Source organism: Sceloporus occidentalis, unplaced genomic scaffold (assembly GCF_023333645.1).
Source record: "Sceloporus occidentalis isolate IW3139 unplaced genomic scaffold, rSceOcc1.0.p SCAF_1, whole genome shotgun sequence".
NCBI classification, from domain to species: Eukaryota; Metazoa; Chordata; class Lepidosauria; order Squamata; family Phrynosomatidae; genus Sceloporus; species Sceloporus occidentalis.
The window spans coordinates 248333298-248357140 of NW_028316981.1; the positions used below are offsets into that span (position 1 = coordinate 248333298).

Here is a 23843-nt window from a genome sequence, read left to right on the forward strand (position 1 = left end):
GGGTATCTCTTGCATGATGACACTTGCTCCTCTTCTTGGCCTCATAGCAAAGTCCAGGAAATGTAACATCCATTTGCAACACCAAAAAGATACTTCCTTTGCAGTACAGTATGTCTCCATCTTTTGTGAGGTCCTTTGTTAAGCAGAGGACACTGGACTTTATCTGACAAGGGAAATTGGAAGTATAATCCAATGGCAATCTGAACGCAATCATGGGGTTTAACATTATTGTGTGATAGACTACCACACGCAATGTTGGGCAATGAGAAGTCAGTCCGAATGCAATCATGGGGTTTCACCTTATTGCGTGATAGACTACCACACGCAATTTCGGGCAATGGCAAGCTATTTTTGGGCAATGGGAAGTCAGTTCGAACGCAATTCACGTAAATTTGCTGAACTAGTGAATTCACGTGAATGCATTCTGGCCCCACTTTCTTTTCACTCGAAATTAAGAGAAATTCCACCCGTGTGATAAACTCCACTGAATTCTGCAACAAGTCTCCATGCTTTTGCATAAGGAAAACTTTAGGTGTTTTTGAGGTAAAACAAGCCAATCTAGTCCCAATTTTAGAAATGTTCAGGGGCCACAGAAAATTTACACAGATTCAACCTAGTCATCAATGAGTAAATAGAAATAGTAAAAGAATTTTCATAGCTAGGATCAAATATTAATTAGAATGAGGATTGCAGTCAGGAAATCATAAGAAGACACAGGGCCCATACAGAGAGGCCAAAATAAAGCTGCTTCAGGTCACTTGGAGGTATGCTTTTTAAATGATGCATGCATCATAAGAGGCCTGAAGCTGCATCAAAGCTGCATACCAGTCGTTAGGACTGTAGTGTGGCTTTGGTGCGGCTGTTGGACTCTTAGGACGCATGCATCATTTAAAAAGCATACCTCCAAGTGACCTGAAGCAGCTTTATTTTGGCCTTAAGAATGGGGAGGGCAGGTATGACAAAACTAGAAAATATCCTAAAATGTAAAGCCATACAACTGAGCACGAAAGTTAGGATCACACAAGCCATTTTATTCATTATTACCATGCAGATATGAGAGAAACAAGTGGATAGGAAGATAATTAATTCATTTGAGATGTGGTGCTGGAGAAGAGTACTGAGGTTCCCATGGATAGCCAAAAGGACATAGGTCATAGAGCAGATCAAGGAGCCCTGGTGGCGCAGTGGTTAAATGCCTGTACTGCAGCCATTTACTCAAAACCACAAGGTTGCGAGTTCAAGACCAGCAAAAGGGCCCAAGCTCGACTCAGGCTTGCATCCTTCCGAGGTCGCTAAAATGAGTACCCAGACTGTTGGGGGCAAATTAGCTTACTTGCTAATTAGCTTACTTCCTGTTCACCGCTATGATCTTTGGAATAGCGGTATATAAACAAAACAAATCAAACCAGAAATCTCTCTGGAAGCCAAGATGACCAAACTGAGACTGTCCTACTTCGGCCACATCATGAAGATGCATGACTCACTGGAAAAAAACAATAATGTTAGGAAAGGTGGAGGGAAACAGAAACAGAGGAAGGACACATGTTAGATGGATGGACTCTATTAAGGAGGTCATGGGTATGAATTTGCAGGACCTGAGCAGAGCAGTGGAGGATAGGGAGTCTTGGAGATGGCTCATCAACAGGGTCGCCATGGGTTGAGATCAACTCGAGGGTGGATAACAACAACAACAACAACAACAACTACTAACTGTGTTGGCTGGGAGACAGCATGTCACAGTGGTTTGAGCACTGGAGTAAGACTGGAGACCAGTGTCCGAATCCTGGCCATGAAAACTGACCTTGTCAAGTCACAATTTCTCAGTCTCAGAGGATGGCAATGAACAAACTTTGCCAAGAAAACCCTGTGACAGGTTTGCCTTAGCATCACCATAAGTCAGAAATGACTTGAATGCAAACAACAACAACAAACCAACTGTGTTGGCCATGTAGCAAAGTACAACATCCCCAAACCCACAGAACAGTGATACCTTCATTGGCCGACCAAGGTGCACAAAATACATGTTGGAAGCTTTCAAATCTCCACTGGCTTCTTCATCAGGCAAATATGTTAAAAATCACACAGGAGTGAAAAAAAATTATGACAATGTTAGTCATAATTCATAAACCTCATTCTGGGTTTCTCAAAGACAAGTTATGGCAGACTAATCTGATATCTCTCTCCCTTTTTTAATATATAAAATTACCAGTGTGAAGTTGAAGGCTTTCACTGCTGACATCCATAGTTTTTTGTGGGTTTTTTGGTCTATGTGGCCATGTTCTGGAAGAATTTATTTCTGATGTTTTGCCTGCATCTGTGGCTGGCATCTTCAGAGAATGGTGGCATGGAAATGAGTGAAGTATACACACACACACACACACACACTCTGTTTGACTCTGGGTTGAGAGGAAAGCCCCGACCCTGCAGGCAGTGGATCACTAATTCAATGGACACCCTGAGGCCTTGTCATTTAAGAACAGACCAACAGGCATATTAACATGTAAATTATTTCCTCTGGCTTAACAAGACTACATGTGAAAGGCATCTAGGAATCCTAGTAGACCAGAAGTTGAACATGAGTCAACAGTGTGATGCGGCAGCTAAAAAGGCTGCATCAACAGAAGTATATTGTCTAGATCAAAGGAATAGTGCCACTTTATTCTGCTTTGGTCAGGCCCCACCTGGAATACTGTGTCCAGTTCTGGGCACCACATTTCAAAAAGTATGTTGATAAGATGGAACGTGTTCAGAGGCGGATGACCAAAATGGTGGAAGGTCTGGAAACCATGCCTTATGAGGAAAGACTTAGGGAGCTGAGTATCTTTAGTTTGGAGAAGAGACAAATATTTGAAGGGATGCCATGTTGAAGATGGAGCAAACTTGTTTTTTGCTGCTCCAGAAACTAGGACCTGGAACAATGGATGCAAGATACAGGAAAAGTGATTCCACCTCAACATTAGGAACAATTTCCTGACAGTAAGAGCTGTTTGACAGTGGAACACACTCTCCCTCCTTGGAAGTCTTTAAAGAGACTGTCTGTCGGGGATGCTTTGATTGAGAGTTCCTGCATGGCAGAATGGGGTTGGACTCGATCGCCCTTATGGTATCTTCCAACTCTATGATTTTTGGCTGATGGCGGTGATATTGGTGGGTTATAGACTGCCGCTTTGAGGCGGTCTGCTGCCACCGCCGTTTGCTCCGTAAGGGAGCCGTCGCAGCCACACCGCGCGGCTCCCTTGCGGAGCAAAAAAGAAGCTCCAAAATGGAGCTTCTTTCTGCGATACATAAAGATGGCGCCGGCCGTGTGGAATGGCCGGCGCCATATTGTATGGACAGAGTCCGTATTAGACCCAGGGGCATCTAGAAGAGACGCCCCTTTTTTAAAATGGGACGTCCTGTGGACGTCCCAAGTGCCAGTTTGTAACCAGCCATTGATTCAGTCATTAAGATCAGAACAACCACAGAGTTGGGGATAGGATGTGGTTTTGGAAAATACAATGGGGGCTAGCAGAGAGTTTGGCTCACTACTTTAGGCTGAGAGACTTCTTTGTCTTTGATCTTCAAGAGGAAATACACATGACTGGGGTTTGGGAAGCAGCAATACTCATAGCCATTAGATTACATGGGCTCATTACACATGCCTTCAGGTATATGTGACCTCTCACGAGAGTTCACTTAAAGGTCGTCATGACCTTTCCAGGTTCATGCTTTTTGGCTTCTCGTAACTGCTATTATAACAAAATATGACAAAATATTTGTACCCCAAAATAATGTGGGGTATTCAGGGTGTGCTACCAATACCACTGGCTAGGGCTGCTGGGAGTTGCAGTTTAACATGTGACTCAGATACAAATGTTGGGCCTGAACAGACAGGCCTAAATAAAGCTGCTTTGGGTCACTTTGGAGATATGCTGTTTAAATGACACACACATCTTGAGAGGCTGGAAGCCACACCAAAGCCATGTTTAAGTCCTCAGGACAGGAGTGCAGCTTCTGGCTTCTTAAGATGTGTGTCATTTAAACAGCATACCTACAAAGTGACCCAAAGCAGCTTTATTTTGGCCTGTCTGTTTGGTTCCTGAGTCAGACCTAGGAGTAGGGACATTGAAATCAGTGGGATATAACTTAGTTACAACAGACAGGTCTTGCTAATACTCTAGATCCAATCCATTGACTGAGATTTTTCCTGGTGTTTGTTACATGAAAGGAAGAAAGTGCATTATCAGATTCATGTAGTGCTTTATTCATACCTATAGTATCTACAGGTTGCAGTAAATGCCTCTTAGCAATGCAATACTTCACTAATTTTGTTCCTAAAGAAAGCAATGAGTAATTTTAGTAATTTTCATCACACTGTGAGAAATTAAATGTAAACTACAGTTTTGGGACGCTATTCACAGTTTAGGACTTAGGGGATGTTCCCATTAGGTGAAACCCCGCGTTCTGAATCGAATCCAAGGAGTGGCATTCCTATTAGGATCCGATTTAAACCTAGAACGGTTCTAGAGCAACCCGCAATCGTCCCCACTACAAATCGAATCGTAGAGCGGTTTAAAATTTTGAATCGATTTTTCATCATTTAACGCGCGTTAAAAAAGATGAAGGGTCTGACCTTCGTTTTTCCCTTGATTCGAGTTAGGAACCGGAGCATTTAAATAGGAACGACAACCTTTGAAATCGGGTTAGATGGATGGGAGGAGCCGAGTGCGATGGGGCTGGCCTTGGGGGAGTTGCCCTTTCTGTCCCCATCCGTCATGGCTGTTGCCATTTTTGCTTCCCTCACCCCTTTGTCCGCTGTGGTCTTTCAATAAGAGATAAGGATTATTTTTATTTTTTATTTTAATGGTTTACAGGTGCTTAATCTCTTCAGCGCTTTAAGCGCCTGAAGTCCCGGCTGCTCAAGCGCCTGCATCTGCCGGTGGATTGCAACCTCCCCTCTGTGTGGGGAGAGCCCATTTCTAACGGAGGAGAGGCAGGAAGGGAAGGCTCCTCTCGAAGAGGCATTCCCTGCCCGCTTGGGCTCTGATCTCGCCCAGACAGGGAAGGGAAGGCTCCTCGCGAGGAGGCATCTGATCTCGCCCAGGCAAGGAAGGGCTCTGATCAATGGGGGGGGGGGGGGGATAGAGCCTTTCTCCCTCCATTTCTCAAATGGAATCTGCCTTCTCCTCCAACCCTGGAAAGAGAATCTTTGGGAAGAGTGCTCCCTCCCTGCTTTTCCAGCAGCCTCCTTCATTGATCTCTGTGCTCTCTGAAGGGATTCTCCCTGGCTGTCTTGGGAGACAGGATGCTGCCCTCCAAAACCTATCCCATAGTTCCTCTGGAAAGAGCTTCGCTTTTTGCCAGCAGCCTCCTTCATTGATCTCTGTGCTCTCTGAAGGGATTCTCCCTGGCTGTCTTGGGAGACAGGATGCTGCCCTCCAAAACCTATCCCATAGTTCCTCTGGAAAGAGCTTCGCTTTTTGCCAGAAGCCTCTCCCATTGATCTCTGTGCTCTCTGAAGGGATTTTCCCTGGCTGTCAATGAAATGGAAACGATGCCAAAAGATAAATCGCTTCCAAATATTCCGGATTAACGTTACGTCATTCTGACGTACTATTGATTGACAGCTCCAAATAAGGTATGGAGGAGAAGAATCGCTTTATTTAAACACCGATTTCATGCCAAGTAGGAACGCTTGCAGGTAAAAACTTCGATTTAAATAACCAGATGGGAACGAAGAATAAAAGCGATTCGGAAAGCGGGATAAGACCAGGGTTATTTTGAATCGGATCTATTAAAAACATTATATTTTAAATCGTTTCAAATCTTAAGTGGGAACATCCCCTTACTCTGCACAAAATTCACACTTGACAATTTTGTGCAGAAAAGAAAACTTTCTGTGTAGGAAATATTCACATAGAGAAAATTCTATTTTATGCCCAAACACCATGTGCAGAATTTTGTGCAGCATTTTATGTGCAGAAAATACTGTTTTCCATGTAAAAATACTATAAACAGCCTTTAAAACAGTGTGTATGCCAGCTTAGTTATTAGAGCACTGTTTTCCATGTAAAATTACCATGATACTATATACTTATTGCACATTCATTACCACTAGGATCGCGACTTAGGCATCTAGTGCAGAGCAAAAGGAAATGCTACCGCTTTCTAGCAGGAAAGCTGGAATGCCCTATGCTACCTCTCAGACTTCATTGTCTCTTTGCAAGATGTCAAAGTCAGAACTTGTGAACAAAGTCCCTCTGAAGTTTCTATAGGGTCACCTGAGTTCATAATCTCTGTGAGGCATCTTGTCAGTTTCAAAGGTTCAGTGCCTGGACTGCTTTTGGCTTTCTAGGTGTTCATTGTGTCAGTGAATGGAAGACCATGGCAGCTGTGGTCACAAAAGTCTCTTAATTAAGTGAAAACAGAAGCTGCTCTTTAAGTTTATGTCCTTACGTGATCCACCTCTGGAGTAGTGGAAGTGCCAACTGCATCAGAAACTTACAGCCAGCTGGAATCCGCTTGATCTTACGGACTAAATTAACCTTTTAGGAATAAGACTAGGTCTAAGGGTCAGTGGAACCAGGCAAGTGGAACCACCTGAACTGGTTCAAGAGAGATGGGACATAGTAAAAAAAACAACCTTTCTTAAAGAAGTGGATATAAATTTTTTAAATGATTTGAAATCTCAGCATAACTGAAACAAATTTTGTTCGCAGATTTTTAACAGATTTTATGAAAATTATCTGTGCCGCCTATCCATTTCCATTCTGTTCCCTTAGTATCTGTTAACATTTGGCAGAAATTATGATTGCATTAAAAACAGTGGTTCCAAAGATTGACTGTATCTGGTTTCTCTAGTATAATTTGTGTTGTAGAAGTTCAAAAATTATTTACATTGGAATATTTCTTTATTTAGGATATTTATTAGTAAACCAATACTGAAGTTTTCAGATATCCTAAAAATTAAACTAAATGGAGAGTTGAATTTAGCTGAATTTAATTCTAAAACAGCCTTTCAAGGCACATTTGACAAACTGGCGTTTAAAATAAGCCCTTGTTCTTTCCTGATTCCATTTTGATCCATAAATTGAATCCCTAGGGTATATATAATGAAGTGAATGCACTGAGCATTATTGCAAGTGGATCCACACATGTGTCATGGTATTGTTTAAGGATGCAGCTTTCTGTGGCACCATGGTGGGTGCGTAGACTTACATCCTCCTATGTTTCATTTTAAAGCACAGCTTCAGTAGGAAGGCCCATTTGCAGATTCAGCAGCATCAGATGGCAAAGCTTTGCCTTCTAGCTCTTTGGGAGTTATGGCACGGTACAAAGTGCCAACAAGTGGCGCACCGGTGCTGATTTTAGGCTTAGGGAATGCGCGGCAAACTGCATGGTCCCTAAGCCTAATACGCCGTGGCGGTGTTACAATGGTGGTGCCCTGTGTACATGGGCACCGCCATTGTGGTGTAATTGATGCATGTCGTCCGCACATTGCTTTCTGCACTCATTACATTCGCCCTGTGGCTTAAAATGAACCCGCTTTTCCCAAGTTCTTTTTCGTCCAGAGGGAAGCTGAGCGGTTTGGCGGCTGCAAATACCCTCTGGAGGAAAGTAGGCCGCCAGCAGGCTGCCCTTTTTGGGCGGTCTGTCCCAGGCCTATGTTGTATCTAAAATAAAACAAAGCTGCATGTTAAAAAAGGAGAAGACCCTGTCATGAAGAAGCTTTTGTTGCAGTCTCCATCACACAGCTTTTTGAGATGCAAGATTTCTTAACCTGCTAACATGTTACTGTTGTAGTGTCTGCCTGATTTTGTTGAATGTCTAATTTAGGTTTAAGAGATTCAGTACATCCCTGTCCTTAATACATCAAAGAGAGTCATATCTAGAAAGTGCCACAATCAAATACAATTCCCAGAATTCCCTAGTAGGGAGCCTGTACATGTTGCTTTATTGTCCTGTATTGTTCCCATTGAAGATAGCTACTGGATTGGGTTGACACCCTCCATCTACTCTTTTTACACTACAAGCTTGATAGTCGACAGGTACATACATTTTGTGATTCAGAAAGCGTTATGCCAGGATTGTGCCTCCATCCCGCAGAGGCTGTCTGATGGGTGTGTGGCAAGAAAAAGAATCAAGTGACTTATCAAGTTTTAAAACTATTTTAAATACAGTATGTTGATTCCTGTTGTGTTGTTTTCTGCTGTTATTTTCTTGTCTTAATGGCTAGTATTTATGTTTAAAGCTTAGCTGTACAAACTCAGAGTTGTAAACTCAGCTGAGAAGATGCTTTCTCTCTCTCTGTGTTTCTCCCTCTCTGTGGGCCAACAGCTCTGACAGTCCATGGGAAACTTACAAACAATCCATGTTTGTAATATATTCAGACCAACAAAAATAGCAAGATGATTATCGGACAGAGTAAATCATAGCAGAAGCTTTTGTAGACTTAGGCTGCATCTACACTGCAGAAATAATGCAATTTGATAACCCTTTAACTGATATGGTTGGAATTATGGGATTTGTAGTCTCTTGTGGCACTAGAGTTCTCTATAATAAATAGAGATTTTGTAGCATCTTTGAGAGTGACTAAAAGAAATTGGCAGCAGGAGCTTTCCTAGGCTAGAGTCTACTTCTACAGATCCATCTGGATATAATAATAATAATAATAATAATAATAATAATAATGTAGAGCGACCCTGTGTCACCTTTGAGAGTGACTGAAAGAAAGAAATTGGCAGCAGGAGCTTTCCCAGGCTGAAGTCTCCTCCTTCCTTTAGGCTCAGCTCTGGTTCTTCCCAGAATTCCCTAGCAGCAGGGAGCAGTAGCAGTTAAAGCGGTATCAAAAAGGGATGCCTATTCCTGCAAGGCGTCTGCTCCCCTGTATGTCTGCCTGAACTTAGGGGCGGGACTCTCTGTCCTGCTCCTCCTTTTCCTCTGCCTCCCTGGGCTCCGGCGGGCACTCGGCCCCTTCCTTCCTTGCCTTCCCTCGCGATGCTGCTGCTCCAGCTGAGCCTGCAAGCCCTGAGGAGGAGGAGGAGGAGGGCAGGCGCCTGGCTCCGGAGCAGCAGCAGCAGCAGCAGGAGGCCAGCCTTGGGCAGCCCCCCCGCCGCCTCCATGTCCTCGCTGCTGGTGAACCAGGCCCCCTACGCCTGGCTGAAGGAGCTGGGGCTCCGGGAGGAGAACGAGGGCGTCTACAATGGCTCCTGGGGAGGGAGAGGAGAGGTAGGCCAGACCCAGGCCCCACGATCGCAGGCAGACAGACAGAGAGAGAGAAAGAATGGAAATGCTGGAGAGAGAGGGAGGGAGGCCTCGTGGCACCTCTGAGACTCACTGAAAGAAAAGAGTTGGCAGCATGAGCTTTCATAGACTTCACTCTACTTCCTCAGATGCATTTGGATATAATAATATTAATATTAATAATAATAATAATAATATAATCTTGTGTCACCTTTCAGACTGACTGAAAGAAAGAAGTTGGAAGCATGAGCTTTCATTCACTCTACTTCCTCAGATGCATTTGGACTTACATTTGCATTTACAGAGAGAGAGAGAGAGAGAGAGAGAGAGAGAGAGAGAGAGGTTTCATCCACAGTGCAGAAATAATCCAGGTTGCTACGGCTTTAACTGCCATGCCTCAGTGCTGTGGAATTCTGGGAACAGTTATACTGGGAACCAGAGAAGGCTAAACGTCTCTTCACAAAGCTACAGTTTCCAGAATTCCATAGCATTGAGCCATGGCAGCTAAAGTGGTATCAGCCAGAGGAGGGGGGTTGAAACCCTTTATTTGTATTTATTTATTTATTGTCTCTCTTTATTGTTTATCCCCTGAGGCTGAGAGAGTGTGACTTGCCCAGAATCACCCAAGAGGTTTCCATGGCTGAGAAGGGATTTGAACCCTGGTCTCCAGAGCCATAGTCCAATGGTCAAACTGTTATGCCACACTGGTTCTCAATCTAAATCTTAAATTTGCCCTCAGATAAGAAGCCCTCCTCCCCTTGAACGTTTTTTCTCAGTGCCCACATTTTTGGAATTGCAGAGGGAGACAATGAAAATGGTTAACAGCCAGAACCCTTCTGTTTTTGGTGTTTGCGTTCCCTTTGGTTGCTTTGCCTTCCTCTTCTTTTGGAGTCTATAAACTATATTTTTGAATGCAAAGGGATCTCACAGCACCTTTGAGAATAACTGTGCAAAGGAAGTTGCGGCATCAGCTTTCGTAGACTCCTCAGATGCATGGAGTGAACTGAGGAACTAGACCAAGTCTACATGGCCAAGCCAGGATTTGAACCCTGATCTCCAAAGTTGCAATCTAGCACTCAAACCACCACACCACACCGGCTCTTTAACATGACTATCTGTCTCTGTTTTTCTAATTGTTCAACTGAAGTTTACTGCAATGTTAAAATTTGGGGACTTAAATGTAAATTTCATGGGGACTGGGAAGAAATCTTATTTAGGAAGGAGCAGTGCCTTCTTTTTCCTCTTCTGTATCCATGTCCTGTTGCTGCACATGAGCTCATAATTGGCAGAAAAGGGGTATATCTCTGTTTAATCATTCATCTATCCTGAAGCTCAGCCAGTGGTCTTTGTCCTTCAAAGTTACTGCTTTTCTTTTGCCCTCTCCCCCAACTTTTGTTTACCCAGTGATATTAAAATGTGTGCTCAACATACACAGTCTTATGAAAAATACTTTAGATATGCACTGTGATTTACTTTGATAGTCTGGTTGAGGCATCTGTGTCCCAACTTGATAATCAAAAGTCACCAATATTGCCATTTTGCACTCAAGTCGCTGGGAGTGAAGAAATAACTTGCACATAGCTAGCCAGTGAATTTAGGGGAGAAATTGGCTGATCCAAACCAGGCCTGCTGTCTCCTAGCTCTTCTGTGTTTCTAGAGTTAAAAGGATTATGAAAAGTTATCCAGTCTGGCCCCATACTTACTGTGAGACTCAAAATGTCGAATCCCACTACCATAGACGTAATGGATGGCCATCAAATTTTTGTGAAATTTTTGGAGAGCAAGAGGAGACTTCTCTTAATATTTAGCCAAAATCTACTATTCTGCAATTTCCAACCTTTGACTCTAGTTCTACTGTTTGGAATAAGAGAGAATCAGTCTTTTCCAACTTTTTGATGGCACCCTTTCAGATATATGCAATCTAATCTCATCTCATCCTTTACTATTTTCTTATTTGGGTTAGGCATTACTGCCGCTTTCAATCATTACTCATAGAAACTTGCTTGGCACCCAGAATGGGAAACTAGATTCCAAATGCTGGCTGAACAGGGCAGAATGGAGCAGAATGACTGCATTTCATTCAAATTGCATAATTTGTAAAGTTCCATGTGCATCAGTCTATCAGAGCATGTGCCCCTTCTATCCCCACTGCTAACTATTTTGTTTAGTCTGCTAAAGATCCATGTATAAAAGCTTGTAACTATGGTGCTTTACAGACCGCCACTTTGCGGCGGTCTGCTGGCGCTGCTGTTTGCTCCGCGAGGGAGCCGCAGCAGCCAAACCGCGCGACTCCCTCGCGGAGCAAAAAAGAAGCTCCAAAATGGAGCTTCTTCCTGCGACGTCATAAGCGCTGCGCGATGTGCAGACGCACAGCATCTGCTATGTCAAGATGGCGGCGGCCATGTGGAACGGCCGCCACCATTTGTTACGGACAGAGTCCGTAACAGGAGTAGGGGCGTCTAGAAGAGATGCCCCTTTTTTAAACTGGGACATCCTGGGGACGTCCCAAATGGCAGTATGTAACCCGCCTGTGTGACTGCACAGTTGGGTGCTTTGGGTGTGGATCAAGATACACATGTCTATATCGGGATGTATGGCCAAACAAGCAGACTATTACCTTTCCTCAATATATATTGACTCTTGAGCCATATTCTTTCAAATATTCCTAGTGGCATAATGAGACCAAAATGTTTTTGTTTTAGGTGGTGACAACATATTGCCCTGCAAATGATCAACCGATAGCCAGAGTTCGACAGGTAAGGCTTTTCCTCTGTCTTTCTTAACTAAATGCCTTGTGGGAAAAGCTTAGCCATATCCTTAAATTGCCAAAGGCTAAATTTAGGATGTTAAGAAAGATAATTAGAGTGGAAAAATACAGGAGTTGGCTGAATGTTGCAAGTTGGAAACATTATTGTTCTTCTTTTCTCTGATGGTTTGAAATAGTGGTGCTCTCTTGAGTGCATCAATTAAATACATTACTAGCATGATTTTTTTTTACTATAGTAAAATCAAAGGCATGGGAAAAGAAGCATTTCAAAAGTTTCTTACACTTTGGTTGACTGAAACATATATACTGTACTCCATGCCCTCTATTTTTGTTTTAATGTCTGAAGAGTCAGTTAAACAATTTAGGATTTCATGTGCAGTCAGCTCAGTGTTATACTGACAGTTTGTCCAGTATTGTATAAACATAAGTTTATTCTGCATGTCAGGATATAATGGACTAGCAGGCCAGCAATACACAGCTTCACTGCAAATTCAGTCTTCAATGTCCCCATACAGTCTGATGCTGTGAGGAACTGGGCTTGTGTAAGGGTGAATCTACACTGCAGAAATAAAGTAGTTTCGCACATTTTAACTGCTATGATTCTAGCCTACAGAATATTGGGATTTGTGGTTGATGAGGCACCAGATCTTTCTTGCAGACTAGGCTGAATACCTCACTGAACTAGAAATTCCAGAATTCTACAAGAAAGGGCCAAGACAGTTAAAATGGTGTCAAACTGCTCTATTTCTCTGGAAGAGCTGTAAGTCTCCATGGGACTGAGCTCCCAGTCTCTTTCAGCTGGAACATGCCATTGCAGTTGACTTTCTGTATAGGATAAGGCACCTTTCATTAGCTCACTTTTACGGGCAAATCTTGCTGGAAGACCTACAAATGCCTAACGAAGTGTTTTCTCTAGGAAGTTCTAGGTTCTCCAGCATGGCTCTGTGGTCAACTTCTGGCAGAGTTACGCTGGAGGACCTAGAGATTCCTAGAGAGAACATATTAATCAAAACCACAAATACCGAATCCACAAATGTGGAGGGCCAACTGTATTATTTTTTATCTTTTGATTTTTAATGAATATGTTCTAAATGTTCTAAAGCAATAGACACATTACATTTTAAAAATAACTTGTTCATATATTTTTATTTGTGTTTTTAACTTGTATTTTGGTTGGTAATGTGACTTAAGAAAAAGAGAAAGTATAAATAAATGAATACATTGCAATACATTCATCTGAATCTATTACTGTAATTTGTGTCTATTTCTATGTAGTGGGCAGGAACAGCTTTTAACATTGTGAAAAATGTTAGCACCATTGTCCTAATGCTGTACCCCCCTTCCAGGAATGTTTTATGTATTATTAATTTTATTATTATTTTATTTATTTATATTCCACCTTTCTCCTGATAAAGGGACTCAAGGTGGCTAAAAACACATTTAAAACAGTACTGGATAAAAATAATACAAAAGCATTAAAATGTAGACATAAAGTTCAGAAAAACAATTAAACAGTAAAAAAAACTTACACATTTAAAATACAGTGCGCCCTTGCTTTATGTGGGGATCCGTTCCGGACCCCCCTTGCACGTAAAGCAAATAGCGCGTATGCTTGAGCCATTTTGTCTCCGTCGCGCGGCTTTCAGGGTGCACTGTATTAAGATGTATTAAAAACTACATACAAACCTTGACATCTGAATTGTATAGCGTTTAAAAGCCCAGTTCTCTTTAGTTCGAAAAAGCCTGATGGCACAAAAATATTTTTACTTGCTGCCGAAAGGAGAGCAGGGAGTGGCCTGGCCTCTTTAGGGAATGACTTCCAGAACTTGGAAGCAGCCATGAAGAAGTCCTTTTCCCTTGTTCCCATCAAATGAGACTGGGAGGATAGTGGGACAGAGAGAAGGGCCTCTCCAGATGATCTTAGCACTCCATCAGGCTCATAAAGGAAAATATGGTCCTTCAAATAACCTGTACCCAAGCTGTAGGGCTTTATAGTTCAAAACCAGCACTTAGAATTGTGCCCCGAAATGGACGGGCAACAAATGGAGCTGTTGCAACAAGGGAATTGTGTGCTCCCTGTATTCCTTCAGATTGTGAGGACCTGTCAGTGCCATAATGAGTCATGTTTAGCCAGGCTAACAACGGCTGAATGTGGTTTTCTTCAAGTTATAGAAAAAGGTTTGTTGAGCCTCAGGGAAAATCCAAGATCCATATAAAGACCAAATGTTGCTAGGCTAACTGAAAGGTCACAAACCACAGCACAAGCTTTTAAAATCTTCCAGAGCTATAAAATAGTGTATTATTTGTAAATACTTTGCAGGTCTGACAGAACCAGTAATTAGTGAGATCACTAGGACTGTGTATCTTTTCTTTTTAATGGCTCATCTAAAAAGTTTCAAATACTTGAGGTAGGATGTTGTGAGAATTCAAGTTCAGGAACATAGAATGCTGAGTTACACCAAATCAAATCATTGGGCCAGATTAGCATTGTTTTTCAGATAGGGGGCTTCCCCAACGTTATCTAGAAATGCAAGGGATCAGTTGTAAATGTCTGGCATGCAAAAGTGTTCTACTTCCTTTATCTGGAAAACATCTAGCACCATGTCTGTAGGACATGTCTGTCTCACATTATGTATGTGCCAACAAAATTGAGATTTTCTGGTGCATCATATTGGTTGGATTATTTTTGTCTTGTTATGGTCTGTAGATACAGTACTATTATCAATTAAGTATAAATTTTATTTTTTTATAAAATAATTCTTTTAGGCCAGTTTGGAAGACTACAAAGAAACAGTAAAGAAAGCTAAAGAGGCTTGGCAAGTATGGGCAGAGGTAAGTTAAGTCACTTCATTATTTTTCAAATATCATACATTCCCTAACACCTAGGGTAGGTGGGCGTTCTTCAGTGGACCATAAATTTATTAAACTTGTTTTCTTGAATGATATTTCTAATCCTTTTGTTTTAACTTACTCTATAGATACATATTTTTTTTCAATTTAACTATGTCTGATTATTGAAACCTTCAAAACATTTGAACTGGAAAAGCTTGTCAGTCATAGCCTGAAATACATTTCTTGAGGTTTAGTGTTGTTCCCATATAGTGTCTTAAAGCCAAGTAGCCTGACCTTACACATACATATTTATTTTAAAGTAAGCCTCATTGTATTCAGTGGAGTTTGCTCCTGCATGAATGAGCATGAGGCTTCAGCCAAAAGAAACCCCAAAATATGATACAGCTGGCCCAACAAATGTGATTGATCATGTAGAAATAGGAATACACTTTATGCAGAAAAGTTCAAATGAAGAAATCCTCCAGTTTCTAATTTCAATGCACGTCGCACATTAATTTTAGAAGCTAGAAAATAGTAAATAGAAGGTTGGTTCATTTTGAAAAAGTGACATTGTCTAAGATGTTTGTCTTGAAAATATACCGTATGTGATCTTTTGAGAATTGACACTGGTGTATAGATTGCTACAGTCTACAAATGTGGTAATAATGATACTTATCCTTTAGAGCAGTGGTTCTCAACCTTTGGTCCTCTAGATTTTTGAGACTTCAACTCCCAGAATTTCAGAACAATCAGCATACTGACTAGGACTTCTGGGGACAGAAGTCCAAAACATCTGGAGGCCCAAAGGCTTAGAACCATTGCTTTAGAGCTATATTCATTTCTTATCAAATTTTGGCTCCTGTACCAAGAGCAGACATCTACGTGAGTGTCCCGAAGGCTTAAGGAATTTTCCTTTTTGTCATGCAAAGATACTTCAGGTACTATCTTATCCTTGGAGAAGATACGAAGTCTGTTGAATGGAGAACTAATTGCCCCTAATCTATTAAGTCTGAGAAGAGAGTTAAGACTCATGTAAAGCTGCTCCTGGTTTTATTTACATACCATGTCGCAAAAATGTATACTTTTGTGTATCATGTTTGGTTACAACTCAGGTTTCATGAATCCACACTTTGTCTTGAACTTTCTGTCTTGAACTTTCAGCCACAGTCTTTCCCCTCTACAAATGGATGAAACACTGAAACTTCAATATTGTATAAGCTTGTAAAAAAATGAAATGTCATTAGAGGGAACTGGTTGAATGGATGAAGAGAATAGGGAGGGGAATAGAGATTACTAAATCTCAGTTTTGTTTTCTCCTAAATTTGAATTTTTTCCCCTGTTTGGTTAAAAAAATGAAATAAAATTCCAACCCATCACTGAACAAGACTGTAGGGACAGCCAACAAGGAACTGCATGAGGGTTCTGCTAGGGCTCTGGATGACAGAAATGACTGGGAGGACAGACAGAGTATAAGAGAACTCCTCTTATTCCATCTGCTTTAATTGTGTATTCCAGCATGGCAAGAGTTTGGGCTGGATGGCTCTTGTGGTCTTTTCCAGTTCTATGATTCATTGCCCATAGCTACTGCCATGTTGTGCTGGTGGTTCTGTGTCAGTTTTTTCCTGACTTATGGCAACCATAAGATGAATCTGTCATGGGATTTTCTTGTCAAGATTTGTCCAGTGGGGGTTGCCTTGGCTTCCTTTGAGGCTGAGAGTGTGTGACTTGCTCAGGGCCACCCAGTGAGTTACCATGGTCAAGCAGGGATTTGAACCCTTGGCCCCAGGGTTGCAGTCCAATACTCAAACCACTACACCATGCTGGTTGTCATGTTACCTGACTACATGTTGGCTTGTTTGGATAATCTTCCATGGAAGGAAAATCCTGCCACTTGACAAAGCTAGATGTTGGGGAGCCAGATTATAGTTAATTAATTTCCATGGCATGAGAACTTTCTTTTTGGAGGGAATTTTTGGTTTTGTTTTGTACACACACACACACACACACACACACACACACACACTCATTGTCCCAGCTTGTAGTGGTATAATTAGGATGCAGGTTTAATACCTCTGTGAAAAACTAGGTACCTAGATATCATTGAAAGCTGTGGTCCCTCTTAACTCGTATAAGTTACTTTTGAAGCTACAGTTCTTAGAGTCTCTTGACACCATGGGAGTTGTAGTCCAAAAGGAACTGTTCTATCTTCTACTGTGATGTGCCTGCCACTAGGTAAGTCCTTGTGACATCTGCAAAACTTTCCTAAATATTGTTTTTGAAAGAACACTATCAACCAGTACCACCCTATCTCCAGTCATATCTTGTTTTCACTTTGAACAGCCAGTTAAGACCACTATCCCCTTGGCCTTCTTGCCTGGCATTTGCTCTTTTGCTTGCTTTCAATGTTCTTCCTTTGCTTCTTCTCCCTTGCAAGACACCATTATCTGCTGCACATCATGTCCTTTCTGTGTTTTGGGGGAATTGTTTTTGAGTGATGGTGCTATCAAACAACTTTTACTTAATAGACTCCTTCTCAGAGATTCTGCCTCAACATTAGGAAGAACTTCCTGACAGTAAGGGCTGTTTGACAGTGGAACACACTCCCTTGGAGTGTAGTGGAGTCTCCTTCTTTGGAGGTCTTTAAGCAGAGGCTGGATGGCCATCTGTCGGGGATGCTTTGATTTGGATTTCCTGCATGGCAGGGGGTTGGATGGGATGGCCCGTGCGGTTTCTTCCAACTCTATGATTCTATAATTCTATGATTCTATGATTCAGTCTGAATCTTATTCTACAACAGTTACCACAGTACAACAATACAAGATAGATTTTCAAAACAAACAAACAAACAAACAACTATTTATGTTCTAAAAACAGCATTGGTATTATTACACTGACTACTACTGTATTTTTGTTCAGATCTTTTTTGTTTTTAGAATTCAACAATGACAAGTCAATCCCTAATTCCTAATCCCCCTCTGATTAACAATTATAAAAAATATATCAAATACTTTCATGAACATACATTATGTGCTAAAAATCCAATTGATTGGTTTGAGGTCCTTTTTCAATATTCAGTTCTTGGTACCAGGTTGCTACAGAGTTGTTGTAATATATTTCTCATGTTGTCAGAGAATGAAAATGGCTGGCTAATTTTGTTCCAGGTGTAACTGACCATAGTCATTATCTATGAAATGAAAGTCCTGGTGCATTTTTCCAAGTTCTGATAATCTCAGCTCTTGCTGTTTCCAGAAGAATTGGGAACAGCTCTTTATAATGCAGTCCCTAACTTTCCTTGGTAACTAATGAAAAAAAGTGATAGAGTTTCTTCCACAGTTATTGTTTTTCCTGTTATTTTACTTAACTATTCAGTTACCTCATGGTCAACAGGTCTAGCCTTTAAACTATCTAAATGCAAATATTGGTGACTAGTTACCAAAACTGCCCAAGTGCCGAATTAAACAACTCAGGCAGGCTTAATTTCTATTTGTTATAATTAATAAACACATTTCTCCTCTCTTTCCCATACCGGACCCTTCTTTGTTATTACAATTTGATATTTATTTTCACAGAAACGACCTTGAACAGGCTTGGCTCATGCTTGCCTCCCTTCCAGTATTATCTCAGCACCTGCTTCTGAGATGACCCCAACTTGCCAATACCATTTCTCATGTATAATCAATCCATCACACCTAATTCCCAACACTATATTGCAGGCATGTTGCCTATGCAATTCCTGACATTGGTACAGTTTGCTATTGGAAAAGTGTCAAAATATTTTATATGTTTTTAATGCAAAACACTGTTTCATAAGACTTGGATTTTAAAAACAACAACATTATTTGCTCACTTTGTACAGGTTCCTGCTCCCAAAAGAGGTGAAATAGTAAGACAAATTGGTGATGCCTTGAGAAACAAAATCAAAGTCCTGGGAAATTTGGTAAGTTCCCCCCCCCCCAAGAGTGTCCATTAGCCTGGCTAAATATTATAGTCAGTACTAAAATGCAGTCATCATTGTCGTCGTCATCATCATCATCCTCTTCTTTAAAGAAACAAAAAAATAATAATTGCCAAGGTGTGTTAAAACTGAATGAAAACATATCTTTTCTTTCTTGCTTTAGAACTTTTATTGGTCATATGAACATTTATGCAGATCTGGGTGGCAATCATGTATGCCAAGAATAGAAAGACTTCAGATCCAGTATAATATAAGCCCTTATAACTAAAGAATACTGAATAGAGCACACATTCCTTCCACACATTAATGTACTTCTGGTTAATCCAGGCTTTCCTCATTTCAGAAGTACAGTTTAGGATGGATGGGTAGTAATTTTATTGTTGGCTGTTGTTAAATTTTTGGATGTCAGAAGTCCATTTTAATTTACTATAAATTGTCCACCCTCAAATCTCCCATAGTATATTGCAGTGTACCTTCTTCACACACCAACATGTGTACCACATGTGATTGCTTTTGTGAGCTTGTTTAAAGGGTGGGTGAAAGAGGTGTGAAAGGCTATAAACCAGAGGGGGGAGGGAAATCAAAAATCAGATTGCATTACATCAAAAGAAATAGAAGATAGGAAATAGTTGGAGAGATTTATTCCTAATTGTAAATATATTAAAAGATAGTTTCTTAGGTTATTGCTGTGTTATGATTATTACTGAATTAATTTCTGACTTGTTAATATTGTCCAAAACATTGACAACTTTTGACCTGAATATGTTATGGGAAAGCACCATATAAATAATAACATAAAAATTGAACAGCACATTAGAGCATCTAAAATATTTATTATCTGCTTTCTGCTTTTCTGAACAGTGAAACAAGTTAACTGGTCTCTGTTTTTCCTTTTTATATTTGTCTTTAAGGCATTTTAGCAGTGTCCTGTTATTCTTTATATACTACTAAGCAATTTTTCTCCTTATAAATGCACAGTACTATATACAAATCTTTTAATACTTTCAGGTTTCTTTAGAGATGGGAAAGATCTTTGTTGAGGGTGTTGGTGAAGTGCAGGAGTATGTGGATGTGTGTGACTATGCTGTTGGCTTATCCCGAATGATTGGTGGGCCTGTGTTACCTTCGGAAAGTAAGTCTGTATCTTTCCCTTCATATCAATATATACTGGTTGTTGCCAAAATAGTTTGGCACAGATCTGAAATTGTGGCTGTATCATAATTTGAACCTACATACAGGGGTCCACCATGTTTCAACACTTTGTTTTTTGACCTGCTCTTTTGACTACTCTGAATCACTACCTAGTACTGTATATTCAATGTGTGGGCCACTCTTTGGACCACGTGTAGAATTAATGGGCTTTGGTTATGTATAATTTAAAAGCATCAAAGAAGTAGTCCAGTGGTTGCAGCTACTACAGTACTGTACTCAGACTGAATGAAAAGATGGCACTTTGCATGATGCTTTTGCAACCCCACACTGTTGTTGTTTTTTTACTCTGCACCATTTTTTGTTCTGTCAGTGTATTATGCATACAACAAGTCTTGTTGGCCACCTTCTTGTTCCCCTCCTAATGCTAGGAAGGGCGGTTGGGAGGGGTATTCGGCTGTACTTGGAGGCACTCATGAAAGTTTGGAAGCTGATTTTAAGGTGGAAGCAGAGTGTCCCAGCATGCTTGGTTGAGGAGCACACAGAAGGGGAGAAAGAAGAAGAAAAGAAGGGTGAGGGAGAAAGTGGATTGCAGACTAGATCCTATACTTGACCCTGTTTGTTCCCTGTGGCTTTGAAGGAAGGCGAGGATTGAGGTGAAAAGAAAGGATTGATTGTGGGAAGGAATACCTGCTTGCCACATCATCTGCCTCCTGTTGTTGAGGCCAGAAGCCTCCTGAGACCAGCACTTACCACCAGCCCTGCCTTCTGCTCTGCTATAAAACCTGCAAGCAGAAGAGATTGAGGGGGCAAGAGAAGCTGAGGCCAGAAGGCTCCTAGAATTCAGACTGAGAGAAACGAAAATACCTCTATTTTTATTTTTAATAATAATATAATAATAATAATAAAGACTTATTTCTAGCCCGCCCAATCACGAAGAATCCGAGTGGGTTACAACAGTAATATACATCAGGTTACAATAGAGTTTTTAAAAAATCAAACCCTAGACCTACCCCTCCATTCCCAATACTAAAACAGAATTAAACTAAAATACTTATAATATTTAATGTTTAATGATTGTATTTTAGTCAAGGGTTGAGGGATGGAATTTTAGTTAGTATAGGTTATGTATTATTATGCATTTGCTTATGTAAATTATTTATGCATTTTATGTACTTGGTAACATTTTTTTTCTCCCTAGGGTAGAGTCGGTTATTGTTGTTGATTATATGTTATTATGCCTTGTACTGTATTTTGTTTTATTCATATTTTTTTCTTTTCTCTTTTCTCTTGGTACTATGTTATGTTTGTAAATTTAATTTATTTAATGCTTTGTTTGTGTAATTTTGTTTAATGTTTAATGATGGGTGTATTTTAGTTTAGGGATGAGGGATGGAATTTTAGTTTGTATGTGGTATGTACTGTTTAGGTATTTTATTTATTTGTTTATGTAAATTGTTTATGTATTATGTATTTTTATTTAATTTTTTAAACCAATTTGATCTTTTTGGAAAGGCGGTATATAAATAAATTTATTGTTGCTGCTGCCACCGCCACTTCTCCACCTCCCCACCCCAAGCCCTGAGGTAGGTGAATGGATGGATATGCTTTCCTGCTGTTCCATGCACTTCTTGCTCAATACAGTGTGCCACGTGTGCAAAAGAATGTGCCAATTGGTTTGGATGCTCATCATCTGGAGGGCAGGAAGTGGTGGGGAGGGGGGAGTAATTCTCTGCAAGCCATGGGCACTCTTCACTTCTTCAGCTTTGCTCCTTCCCTGTAGTAGAGAGATTTCGGCAGCAACAATAGCAGGTGGAGGAAGTGGTGGCAGAGGGTACCCCCTCTCTCAATCAGTCCTTTCCTTCTTGTGCCATCCAGAGTCATGGGGAACAAACATCACGTACAGCACCTATTCCACACCCTTTTTTTTCTCCCTCATCCTGTTTTTCTTCTTTTTTCTCCCGTTCTACACAATCTCCAGCAGAGTCTTTCTTTAAAGCCGCTTCTAAAGTTTCCCAGGTTCTCATCCCTATTCCCTCTCAGCTTACTGCACTACAGACTACCTCATTCATTAGCAGCCTTCCTTCCTGGTGTAGTATTTTTGTACTATCACAGCCCTGCTGTGGAAAGTCCACTTTATACTGTAATCTGAATCCAGCCCATTGTTTTTACTTTTTCTATTGAATTTAGGTTAGATGACAGTACACACATATTCTTCCCCAGAAACAGGCTGAGGTGCTTTATACTGTATCTGTTCTAGTTGAAAATGGCATCAGACCTAGTAATTTCTTAACCCCACCAAATACAAAGTCATGGTTTACAGTCAAATTTCATATACAGTCGGCCCTTCATATACACGGATTCAAGCATACACAGTTTGAAAATGTCCAAAAAAGTATAAATTTCAAATATCAAACCTTGATTTTCCATTTTTTATAAGGGATACCATTTTGCTTTGTCATTATATTTAATTGGACTTGAGCATACATGGATTTTGTTATACACAGGGGATCTTGGAACCAAACCCCAGCATATAATAAGGGTCCTCTGTATATCGTAACTTGAAATAACATGCATTGTTGTGCTTAAGTGTGCCTCAGAATGCAGGCTTTTAAATGCTTGTCAGGTTACATAAAACTGCATGTGAATATTTCCTGTCCTTTAAAACAACCCACAAACAAACAAACAAACAGTATTTTGCAAGACATCAGACCTAAATTTTGAACATAGCTGGGGTAGGAACAACCACTGAATTAGCTTTTTATGCTGTTTGCTGTGAATATCTCCACACTCTTATTACTGACTATCATAAACTGATTCCATGACTTGGCCTAACCTGTTGCATAGACTTGTCATAAAATTAGATGCTACATAATGTACATGCTCTGAACTCACTGAAAAATGAGATGGATAAATGAAAAGACATGAAATTCTATGTTTGCTAAACCAAAAGGGCTTCTAATTTGTTTTTAGGACCCGGGCATGCCTTAATAGAGCAATGGAATCCTGTGGGATTAGTTGGAGTCATCTCAGCATTTAACTTTCCTGTAGCAGTGTATGGCTGGAACAATGCAATTGCAATGGTCTGTGGCAATGTCTGCCTATGGTAAGAAAATATATCTTACTTCATGGTAAATCATACTAAATTATAGTAGTCTCTATTTTCAGATGGAAATGCTGCATGTGCTTTCAGTTACGTAAAGAGTGCCATGTGTAAAATTTCTGGAATTATCCATTGAATGTCATGACACATTCATAGTATGCTTCTTTCATTGATAATTCTGTTAGGTTTTGGGTCTGAGTCCCATTGAGAATAGAATCACCTTTCTTCATGTAAACTGTTGTTAAATATGATTTGGATTAATACCTCTTTCCCCACTCTTCTGCATGGGAAGGTTGAATCTAGAAGTATTAGCAGACTAGTGTAGCTGTTACTCAGGGTTATTGCTCTAACATTTACTGTTTCATGCTAGCATCTGAAAGATGTAAGCATTGATACTTCTCATGGAGAGCACCAAATGGCTACTGTTGGAGTCAGATGGACACTGCTGGATTGCAGGGCAAATTGTACTCATTTTGTACTCACTAATACCTGACACTGAAAAGATGAGGATGATTTTTTTTTGATTTGTGAATTATGACCAAAAGTTTTAATACATTATAAGTGGCAGACAAAGTAAAACATCTTTAAATCTGAATAGCAGGTAATTTAGAGCAGTTGCCTGAAGATTACTGTTAGGATAGTGTTTTCAGTTTCAGTCTGTTTGAGAATAGCAGCAGCCTTTCTTCATGTAAACCCGTGTTAAATATGGCTAATATTCCTTTGTTTAGAAGTGCACAACTTTGGCCCTCCAGATGTTTTTATGGCCTACTACTCCTATCAGGTCTATCAGTTATAGCCAAAAAACCATCTGGAGG

General features: G+C 40.6%; 1 protein-coding gene across 1 annotated transcript in view; it reads left to right on the forward strand.

Annotated features, from left to right (window-relative positions):
* Positions 1 to 9027: 9027 nt before the first annotated feature.
* Positions 9028 to 23843, forward strand: part of ALDH7A1 (aldehyde dehydrogenase 7 family member A1) — a 36377-nt gene continuing 21561 nt past the window's right edge. The window contains exons 1-6 of the mRNA XM_089491465.1: positions 9028 to 9207; positions 11925 to 11978; positions 14756 to 14821; positions 18678 to 18758; positions 19785 to 19908; positions 22899 to 23031. Of these exons, the coding sequence (XP_089347591.1) occupies positions 9100 to 9207; positions 11925 to 11978; positions 14756 to 14821; positions 18678 to 18758; positions 19785 to 19908; positions 22899 to 23031 (566 nt within the window). The 5' untranslated portion in view covers positions 9028 to 9099. The remainder of the gene's footprint in view (positions 9208 to 11924; positions 11979 to 14755; positions 14822 to 18677; positions 18759 to 19784; positions 19909 to 22898; positions 23032 to 23843) is intronic.